At 38.3% G+C, this 11668-nt stretch overlaps 1 protein-coding gene across 3 annotated transcripts in view; it reads left to right on the top strand.

The window, feature by feature from the left end:
• ST6GALNAC3 (ST6 (alpha-N-acetyl-neuraminyl-2,3-beta-galactosyl-1,3)-N-acetylgalactosaminide alpha-2,6-sialyltransferase 3) overlaps window positions 1-11113 on the top strand; it is a 226281-nt gene extending 215168 nt beyond the window's left edge. For all 3 annotated transcript variants that reach the window (XM_014939462.1, XM_014939463.1, XM_014939464.1), the window contains 2 exons: window positions 1778-1885; window positions 3458-11113. In XM_014939462.1, coding sequence (XP_014794948.1) covers window positions 1778-1885; window positions 3458-3644 — 295 coding nt within the window. In that variant the 3' untranslated portion in view covers window positions 3645-11113. The remainder of the gene's footprint in view (window positions 1-1777; window positions 1886-3457) is intronic.
• The last annotated feature ends 555 nt before the right edge of the window (window positions 11114-11668 follow it).

The raw sequence follows: 11668 nt of genomic DNA on the forward strand, positions 1-11668 counted from the left end.
TTGACAGATACAGGCAAGGAAGAGAAGATGTAGTCCAAACTACTTTGAGTGTTCTTGAGCACAATAAAACTCTCTGGAAGTTGAGGTAATTGTTTTTCACTTTAAAAAAAAAAAAAAAAAGATTTCTTTAAACTGGAGGGTACTGGAGTTTCTTTAGGAATGTAAAGTTCTCGGGGCTTTTCTACTATCCATAATAAAAGGTATTCATTAAGGAAGGAATTTGAATCTCAGTCCTGTATGTGTCGGGTAAATGTCATTATAAAGGTTGTACAACTACTTTATCACCCATCATCTTAATTAATATTTAGTCAAACTTTGACAAGAAAGAGCAAGGAATTAATACTGAATCTAAGCCAAAACCACTGATTGGCAGATTTAGTAGGGAGGCAGGAAACCATAGCATGTTTTTACTCTGAACCAGGAAGAAACACCTGAGGTTGGTTCTTCTGTCTCACAGGAAAGTTGGGGTTTATAGGCTGGATAAGTTGCTATATGGTATTTTTTTTCCACATGAAAGCTTTATTCCTACTCTAGGATGAAAATGTTTTCAGAAGATTTTGTTGATGGGGATAACTGATTTGCACATAGGCCTACTTCTGAGTTCTTTTGTAGCAAAATTTACTTGTGTGCAAAACTTAGGCTGCTTTAACTTATGATGGAGAACAGACTGCTCCCTTCTGTACCCAAAATCTAAGAGCTTGTAGATGTGGCATAAAGCTAAATTATACCCTGCTCTCTCACACCCAGCTCTCTCAAATTGAGCCAAAGTTGGGGCCATGTTAAGGTGTTTTATGACTTTTGTGATATATTTCTTTGGAAATTGGACGAGTTATTTATAATTTTAAGGTAATTATCTTCATTTATTTCAGTCAAACTGAAAGTTATATGTGCACAAAGATGGACTTCAACCAATGTGTAAGCAGTGAGGACTAAGTGTGTTCTTACTACTTACAAGGTTTTAAAGCAGTAAGTCTCGCTTGCCCACATTATACGGGTAGCTCTGTTGACTCCCAGTACCCAACTGGTAACACTTGTGTGAGTAGAGTGAACAGCATCTGGTCTGCAATTAACAATGCATACATTTGCTCGCGTAGCTGATGTGTGAGACAAATCCTTACACGTGTCATTTGTTCTCACTCATGGAGGTAATACTTTTGGACTGATTTAATGCAACTAGTTATTTGAGCAAAGGCTATCAATCTGATCACTGTCCTCTTGTGTTTTTATCTCTGCTATGTTATCTGAAAGAATGATAAAACAAAGTTTTGTAAAGGGATATACACAAAATTTTGTTTGTCAAAGCCTTGTATTAGATGGTTTTCTACCAAAATGTCCTCAAAAGTTTCATTACTGTGTGTATTTTCAAGCTGAGGATAGCCCACTGCAGATAAGATTTTGCTTGTGGAAGAGGATGGTACATGCTCACATGCACACAGCACAAACTCTGCCAGTAGTCTGCTTTTTGGCTAACTTTATCTCATTTTACACACTATACTAATTGCCGTCTTTCAGATGTAAAAATAATTTTCTGTCTTATAGGAGATGCAGTGTTTGACTTTAGATATTTAACATGGTATTTTTTCTGTGGACAATAGCTTGAGGCCCCAAGCTGGCAAGAATGAGAGCATATCTATAAATAATTCAAAATAATTGTATGGTTTTGACAGATTGTCAAGTTGCTTAATGCCTTTTGTCCCAGGTAATAGATTATATTTCTTTGATGAAGTGTTGATAATTTCTCATTGCAATTTGTTTTCTGTATGTTCCATTTTTACAGAGTCCAGTCAGGTTCATATCTGAGTACGGGTTGGTTTACCTTAATTTTGGCTATGGATGCCTGCTATGGAATTCACGTCTATGGGATGATAAATGACACCTACTGCAAGTAAGATCACAGGAAATTATTTTCATGCATCTGCAATTCTGATGTCTTGTCAAAATTTCACAATTGATTTTAATATTATAAATCCAAAAAAATGGATCAGGCAGTCATTTCCCAGTGTTTTGCATTGTTGTGACACTATTGTCAGCATATTTAGTCCTGATATGGCATTTGCTGTTGATAAAATAAAAACATTTACAAAATCTTACATCAGATGTCATAAAGAACTATTTTTAGTCAGTTTCTGAATTAGCTGGAAACAAAGTATGTTCATACTCTTCTGACAGAATATATTTCTACTGCTAAAACAAATCTATAGAGGAAATACTAATATATTAATTCTCTGAATACCAAAGTGAAATAAACTGATTAGCCCAGGATTGTTACCTGAAATTACATTTCACCACCATTGAGCAACCTGCTTGAACTTTCTAGGTTATATATGGCTTGTTTTGAGTAGTGGGGGGTTTCTAATTAGATAATAAAACAAGTTCTGCAGGCCTTATCACAGTAAACTGACATAAATTCCAACCAACTACTGTTAGTGACCTTAAGTGACAATGGATTAATCCTATTGTCAGAAGTAACACAATTTTTAAAACTCCAAGTTAAATGCTTTAATCTCCAGTATATGGTAGCAAAATATAAAATGAAATTAATCCTCATTCAGAGAAGCAGGGAATGTCATAAGCAATGTATGGTACTAGTACAAATCTATTCTTCTGTACCTGGGCTGGTTCAAGTGCTGCATGTAAGCAGTCCAGTGGGTCCTCAGCTCCTAGAGTAAAGTCTTTGTGCAGACCCTCACTCCACATTCTGTGTTACTCTAGTGTGGGACTCATTCCTGGCAGACCCTAACAAAAATAAACCAAAAAAGAATTTGAGTCACAGCTGTTTAATTAGGGTATCTTAACATTAGAGACTGACTTTTTAGAACTTGCGGATCTCACTGATTGAGTGAGTCATCCAGATGGAACGAACATATGTTGTTCTTTGTTTATGAAAACACAGTAGACGCCCTGAGATGAGGGGTGACAGGACTAAAGTTGTCCTCACAGAGTTCAGCGAAGCTGGCATTGCATAGCGCTGATGTAAAACCAGTTAACAGCATGATAGCACTTCAGTCTATCGGCAGCACAGAAGGAGGAGTTTCCTTAAAGCTGCAATTCTGGCTGCATTACCTACTTATAATGTATATTATTCTTATAACGGCTTTATTCAGCCAGTTCAAGAACTAGTTTCAAGTGTTGAGACTATCCAATGAGCAGGGATGCTTAGGGATGGAGCCTTACAGACTGAGTTCTCCCAGGTTAAACAAAATGTGCAGTACCCGTAAGAACTGGCCCATCAGCTTCTGTCTGACTGATAAGATCCGTGTATTTTGAGAGATACGTGTAGCTTTATTTTCCATAGGAAAATTATAGAAATCATGCTGTAATGAAAGCCCTTATACAATTTAGCAAAGGAGCCCAGGTGCTGACACATGGAAAGAATTTCAGTGAATTTAGATGAAGTACATATTAATGTTGTTTTGGAAATAATACTTAAGTGTATCTTTTTTTTTTTTTTCCCTAGGTCAGAAGGCTTTCATAAGGTCCCCTACCACTATTATGAGCCAGGAAGAGATGAGTGCGAGGAATACTTTCTGCATGAAAATGCTCCATATGGAGGCCATAGGTTTATCACAGAAAAGAAAGTATTTGCTAAATGGGCAAAGAAGCACACAATAATATTTACACACCCCAACTGGACAGTGTCTTGATACTGGTTTTCTTAAATCTCCCTTAACAGCATATTACAAAAATGTCTCAGTTTACAGTAATTTTGCTTACATCCGGCTGGCCTTTCTCAGCCTAGGTAACACTAAACTAAAAACTAAAAGACAAAGAGGGTGATGGTTCAGCTGTTAAGCAAAATTAATTAATCTCTGGAAGGCAGACACGTTGTTTGTTATTTCTTAGGGTTTTACTCCACACAATGCACTTTATACTTAAACTGGATTTTACTTCAAGGCAGTAGCAGTTAAAGGCAGATGAGATTTCCTGTATCATGAGAGAACACATGAGAACATGGTGGTCCTTTAAAACTTGTCCATGACCTTAGTTAATTAAAATTAGTATTTGCAGCTCATTTGCAGTACTGCAGCACTAGTTCCATTCGTGGTATTAGTGGTAATAGAAATGGTAGTGGTATTAGAAATTTTCCACAAAAGAAATATGAGGAAAAATACAGACCTCCAAGGTCTATGAGTGAGTAAATTTCAAGAAATTCCTGAATACATTGCATATTTAAGCACTTGCATATATGGTAAAATTAGAGATGAGCTGCACATCGTTCTTGAACTGCACACAGCTCTCACATGAGAATATACTATTTACTCAAGGCTCCTGATTAATTCATAACTTCTGAAATGCAGCTTCTTACCACCCTGGTCAGGCTGCACCATCTTCTATGGTGTGTTTTGTAATTTTTGAGGCTGTTGTCCCACAGTTTAGCTCCAGCAGCATGGCACATAGCAAACGCAGTATTTTGCAGCCTGTGATGAACCTTTGGCTGTAGTACCAAGTCTGCTGTCAGTACGCAAGCTGGTGAGTGTAAAGCTGTCTCATGAACATCTCCATTTGCTCCAGTTGTGCCTTCAAGTTGCTCCAACATCCAAATACCAGTATTTTGACAGTATTTCCCATGCAGCCATCATAATTCATTTTAAATCTCCAGTTTCTCTATCTTTGAAAATGGGAATAGTATCTGTCTACCTCACGAGGGAGTTGTGAGGATTAATTTAAGTCCATAAAACACTTTCCTGATGAAGAATGCTACAGAGCATTTATTCTTAACACAAAAACAATGGTACCTGTCATTTTTCTTGTCTGTTGGGTATTCAAAGAAAGTGACAGCATGTCTGGATCTGATGGAGAATTGTTCTGTTCATCCAGTTTCCTACTGAGGATAATTTGTAATAGTGCGTTCTCTCAGCTTGCATTGCTTCAGATGGAGTTGAAAGAACTCACCACCTTGCAGTATTATCTGCACATCAAGAGGCAGTTCAGGAATTTTAAAATATACTCATCTCTAGTTGAAATATGTATTTCCAGGCTTATTCTCATGGAAAGTTTTCAACCGCACCAGACTCATTTGTAATATGACCATAATTCAACTACACATGTGAGTTTTATTTAAACTATATTTAAATTAATGCTTTAAGTTTAGAATATGTCCTATGAATCTTTTAACATCTGGAATGTCACATTTAACACTGTAATAGCCAATACTGTGAACACTTGAAAGAATTATGTGTGGAACATGACACACAGGGTTTACTCACACTACTTAAACATTAACCAACAGGAAACTTTGTATGCTTTTGTAAATCATGAAAAGGGGAAAGTAAACAGCTATTTTTACATGTAAGTATTTGTATACTGACTCTTTCCTATTGTATATTTGTATATATAAATCTATATTTTATATGTTCATGGCATATATATTCTCTCATCAGCAGCTGCAACTCTTAGGATGGGGAGGAAATCTCTTAACCAGTGTTCCTCCTCCTGATCATTGGTTTCTTTTTCCTGTTGGTAGGTGATGCCAGGGTATCATCTCTCTTACCCCTTCTATTTTCTACAATAAATGCAGCTTTCTGATTTAATTTTTAATATAGCTCAGCTTTCACTGCTTACTTTAGTGCTGTAAATGTTCATGCTGGTTGTCAGACAAAGGCTGGGGCCATGCTTATGATCCTGGATAAACATCTATATTCAAATACATGCGTGACTTGATGTCTCGCCTTCCTGTTTGGAAAAGGAGAACGATAATATTTCCCTACTCCTTGTCTTGACTGACTTTCTTATAAGCTCTTGAGACAGATAGTCTCATTTGCAATGTATTTGTATAATGCCTTGCAGAAGAGGTGCCCAAAGTGTCTGAAGGCTACAGGCAATGCTATAATATAAAAATAATTTAAAGTGGCTGCTTCTTGTCCCTGGAGTTTAAAATCAATTGTAGGCTAATATAGCATGGGATGAAATCAAGAAGGGGAAGGGTCATGGATGGATGAAGAGTTGTAGTAGCAAAAGACAGTGAGCTAGATTTATTGCCATATGCATATGCAACTTTTCAGTTCAGATGGATGGCTGGATAGATGGAAAGCTAATTACAATTTTGTAATGTGGGATTTGAAGAATGCAGGACACACAGAACTAGGGAGAATGCTCCACACGTATTGTGCAGGGCAGCCTGGGAAAACCTACAGCTCCCTTCTGGGATGAGGAGCTGAAAAGGACAACATGAGGCAAATGGAACTTGTATTTAGAAGGTCTTTCTGTTAATAAAAAGTAACTATGGAAGTGCTGCACATGAAGGTGGGGTTGGGCTGGACAGACTTACATGAGGTGTGTCCTCACGAAACACAGTCTTTCTCTCCAACGAGACCATAAGGATTCTGCCCGAGTTGTGTTCACATCCAAGGCAGTTTTTTAGCCTGAGAAAGTTTTTAAGATAATTAAGAACTGCCAAATTGCCATAAATCTGTTGTAGAATATGTGCTTCATAGTAAAGCTGTATGAAACAATATCTCATGCAAAGCCTAAGAAAAACACAGCTCTAGGAACAGCTAAATGTACAGCAAAATTGAGAACATCATTAGTGTGCAGTTGTCACAGAGCAAAGCAAAAGTGCTGCTCTCTGCTTGGATTTGCAGTAAGAGCAGATCCACTTTTAGAAACATTGCAACAGGCTTCATTCACACTAGAGTAAATGAACATCAGCTCCCTTATTTAAATGAGCCTGTCTTGAGCATAAACTAAACACCTCTTTGCATGATTTTTATTATATGAGTAAGAAACTGTGACCGCTGTATAAAAGATGATTCTACAAAGAAATGAATTCATCAAAAACTTTTAAAAATCAGCACTGTGGTACTGAAGAAAAAATCTCAGTACTTGGCTGTGTAGTAAGAGACCTTGATGATTCACCTTCTGAGAGCAGTTAAGACATCAGCTGAGAATCATTTATTACTTCTTTAAAATAAAGCCTACTACAGTTTACCTGAATGTAATCAGATCCTAATTGCTTATTCATTCAAGCAGTCCTATTTTAATCAACTACTCGTGTATAAAACAAGCAGGGAGTTTACCTGAGGTTTTCAAAATAGTTCTTCACATAGAGGAGTACTCACAAATAATTTGGCAATTTTTTTGCCATCAGTCAGCTAAGTAATCACCAAATGTTTTCTTTTATAATTTTGTCACTTTTCTGAAATGCACTTTTTGAAGGGGGAAAAAAAAAGACATTTAATGTTTGGCTTGCTGTAGACTTGGTTTCAATGAATGTATAAATTTTAATATGTTTTATGTTGTATTACCTTTTGATGTAATTTTTTTTCAAAGGAGCAGAAATTTTCATAGGAAAAAAAAAAGGGTCTTTTTGACTGGCAAATTGCTAATTAAGAGGTAATTAACTGAATAACATAAAAAACCTGGGTTTTGTTTTTCCAAACAAAGACAGCAGACATGATCCAAACTTCTCATCTCCACTAGATGTTCGGATCACATCCCTCTGCTAATTACTAAGGCCTCTTCACAGAAAGAAAAAAAGTGGTCTATGTATCCAGCCAAATTCCCTTTCCATCTGGGCTGGGAGGCTCCATCTGCAGACTGCTTCTATCAGTTACATCAGTAAGTGGGAAGGACTACGGAAGAGTTCTACTTAGGAGCAGATGGTGTTCCAACTTCTATAAAACACCCCTAAAGTGCTTTAGGAGAGGAGTACCCATTGATGTCTCCTGGAAATACTTTTCCAAAATACTCTGTTTCTTCAAATGCCTTTAGCTCCTGTGTAGAACTATTGTCCTACTCTCTCCAGTAGGAATTGCCAGCAATGGGAAAACATGCCCTTTACGGGAAAAAGTAGGGGCAAATTCTGTGTTGTTAAAGATTTCTATATAAGCAACACCAAGGATAAAGAAGTCAGCCTGACACAGCTTAACTGAAGACTCACTGATTTAGGAATCTCTGAGGACTCAGTTCAAAACTGATGGAAATCACTTTGGCAGGTTCTTGAATACAGCAGCCATCCCAGTAAAGCCTTTGCGCTCCTGTGTACTAAGGTAAGCAGTGTTTTGTCTGAGAGGTCCCATGTGCACATAATGCATTACATACCTAATACAGAGGAGCCCATCCAACACTTGGAGGTTGCTCTTTAGTCACCTGCTTGTGGGCTGGCCAAAAGTAGGACCCCCCCCACACAAAGATAGCTGACAGAAGAGCACAGGTGCTCAACCAGTGGATGTGACCAGGTATGTAAGAATTAATTTCACTCATGAATTATAACTGTATGGTGCCCTTAGTAAGTAGAAAATCAGAAGGACTTTATATACTGATGCTTATATTTTGCTGACTTTTTTTTTCTGCATATATCTCAGAAATAGCGTATGTCTTTAGTTGTGCTTGAGCAAGTCTGCGGTTTGTTTGTGATGAACCTTTGGGTACCCACAACAGTGAAACTTTGTTATTGCCAAAGGATCACACAGGAGCTGTCTGTGGGCACTGTGATGTACTGTGTACAAGAGGGAGTTGTGGATTTACTAAAAAAGGCCTAGTCTTCCTGGGTAGTTCTTTTGAGGAGAAGGTGTTTCATTTTCAGCAGATGTGTCTCATTCTGTTCCTTTTTTCCTGAGAGGAATGTGAATGCAGAGGAATGTGACTTAACCATGGGGTACTGAAGAACGGTGTGGTAAATAGCCAACAAACAGATTCATATATGTTTCTCTGGCTATTGCTGTGATGTATAGCTATCGACACAAACAAAATCAAGATTTTTGTAAACCCTGTATTGCATAATCTACAGAAGTCTCACATGACTGTTATGGACTGAAGTCTTCTAGGCAAACCCTTCAGAAGGGGCTGAAGGAGAAAGACAGGGTGTCTCCCCATTGACAGAGAGGGAGTCTGACTGTGGCAGAAGGCATAGTAATCTGCATGGCATCCCTGGGTCTGCTTCCCAGCTTTCGTAGGCTTCCTACTCAGCCGAATCTCTGGGCCCTTTTCAGCCCCATTGGATGAAGTATGTTCTCCAGCTGAGTTAGGCAGCCTGTGGGGTGCACAAAGTCTGCCCCGTCCTCCCCTTCTGTGGGGCCAGGGGAGTGGTGATGGTAACTTGAGGGCGCGGAGGGACAGATGTCAGAGCAGGAACGCTCCCTGGAGTCAGCAGCCCGGGATCTTGCCCGGGGCACAGTCTCACCTCAGGTGCTGAACTCAGTTTCTTTGAATGCGATGAGAAAGATATCACTGGGTTTTGTTATTGTTTGTAAGATCAACTCACAAGAAGTCACCATTTTGTGAGGGTCTTAAACAGCTGATTTTGTGTCTTTTTTGCATTGCTTGCTGTTATTTCTTGGAATTCCTCAACATATGCAACTGTCAGCGTCTGCCACTGCTCTTCTGATTTACTGGCCATAAAGAGACTGTAAACTTGAACTAATGCATGTTCTTACCATGTATTATGCATGATAGCATGTTACACATTTTATTCTCACACTATAATAAATAATATAAGTTGTGTGCAAAGTTAGTTTAAGCAGAGAAAGTAGTGCTTTTCCTTTCTCTCATATCATGTGTTCCTCAGAGCACTTTGCTGGAGCTCTGTAAGTGCTGTTAGCAGCTGGCAGCAAGGAAATTGTTGAAACAGTCAAGAAATATTTGCTAAATTTGACATTTTTCACTGGAATATCAGAAATAGTTAAACTTGCTTTTGTGAACCTACTCTAGTGCTCACAGTCATAATTCTGTGTTTTAAGGAAATCTCACATTTCAGTGTAACATCAGGAATGACTTTATCAACACAGTGTCAAGAGGTTGGCGGGGCAAATTTTTGACATTTTTGACATTTGTGGGAGTATCTTTTTAATGGAAATTGCACATATAGAAGATTGGCTAAGATGCCTGTAGTTTTTTCACATTATTGCTGCTGAAAATAGTATTTCTGAGGATGGCTGGGGAAAAAAAAAATGTCTGCTCGTTGCTCTTTTGGCTGCTCATCTGTCCCCTCCTCATACAGACAGACACACACACATCTGCAAACACAGAGAGTATATAGGGAAAGTCTGTTTTTTTCCAGACAGTGGCAAGTAGGAACAAATAAGACTAATCTCTTATATGGTGCATATAGGTTATAGTGCATGTTGATTCATATTTATTCTGTATATTTCCAAAGCCTATGTCTACATAAGCGAGGAATTAGCTCAGATCTGTAGCCTTGAAACTGGTGGTGCTGAGGACCTGATCTCCACACCATACACAGTCTCTAGTTTGCTCCCATGGGCTGAATGGCACTAGTGACTGGAGCACATCTTTTAGTTTCATCCAAAAGGAATCTAGTTCACATCCTCAGGACTGCTCCATCATGCAAACTAAAGCTTTTTAAGTGAGGCCACTACACTGGACTGCCCCACAGGGAAGTAAAATTCCTGTTAGCCCATCTTTTGGCTAAATAGAAGCCCTTTATTGTTTCTTTTTCTCCCCCCAGGCTTTGCATGGGTTTGTGGGGTTTTTTGCATAGGTATTTTTCTTTCAAATCTGAGATCTGATTCCTCCTGTCAGATCACAAGAATCAAGGGCCCCTGACTTCTCCTAAGATTACCTCCAAATGTGCTCCATAAGCCAGGAATGTGACATAGGACAGAGTAAGCCGGTATGGGTACAGCATGGGAAGTGCTGAGTCTGATGAAGAGTTAACTGTGATTCCACTTGTGGATGTGATTTTTATCATGAACATGCTGGATGCTTGCTAATGCATACATTGTTTTTATATACTGCATCACACATAAAAATTCCCTTCATCATTTTCCCAGGGTATTTTTGTTCTTGTGGCCTTCCAGTTGTATCTGTATATGTGTGCATATGTGCATATATACAGTGTACAAGCATTCTGAGCTTGTACTGCTCAGACAGTGGCTGCTATATGCTGCTAACATAAACTTACTTAGTTCATATTATGCTATTTATTTCATGTATTCTTTGGTTGCCTTGTAATGCTGACAAGTGTATTCATAGTAGATATCACTGTAGACTTAGAAAACTTTCATACTATTTATACTTATTTTAGATGTTCTGCTGTGTTTTCTTGCTATATGCTACTTAGTTTTTGCTCCCATTTAGAGAATGTGCTTCTGTGTACTTGCAAAATTGTGCCTGGGTTATTTTAAAAACTGAATAAATGTATACAATTTTCCAATTGTCTGACATAATTTATACATGATTGTGTGCTAAACAGTTTTATTCTTATTTAGGTATATGCCACTATAATAATACCTGACAGTTCACTGTACTCAAAGAGACAAAGATCTCTGTTCTAGAAACATGAACCATGCCTAAAGTATTTCTCAATTGACTTTAAAGACATTTTAAGGTATGTATCCTAAATATATCTGGTAATGCTGGGTAAACTCAGTCACAAAACCTACACTTACAAGAACTCATGTTTTTATTTCTGTGTATTAAAGCATACGTGTGCACACATGCACACAGGAAATCTGTTGGAAAGGTACATTGGATCGTATCCATAAAGGGTACATCCTTCAAGCACTTTCTTGGAGCACAGCACTCTCAGAAGTCAAGTCACTGAAGCGCCCAGGAGTGGACATTCAGCACATGCTTGAGAGCTGTGTGAGACTGAAGAGCTGTGGGAGAGATCACATCTTATGGAAAGGTGCAAACCTCTGCCTGCAGCTGTAATGTTGGCAAGAATATGAGGAGGACATATGTAACTTCTCTTCCATCATGCAGTGAA

This window comes from Calidris pugnax, unplaced genomic scaffold, assembly GCF_001431845.1.
Source record: "Calidris pugnax isolate Ruff unplaced genomic scaffold, ASM143184v1 scaffold18, whole genome shotgun sequence".
Classification (NCBI taxonomy): domain Eukaryota; kingdom Metazoa; phylum Chordata; class Aves; order Charadriiformes; family Scolopacidae; genus Calidris; species Calidris pugnax.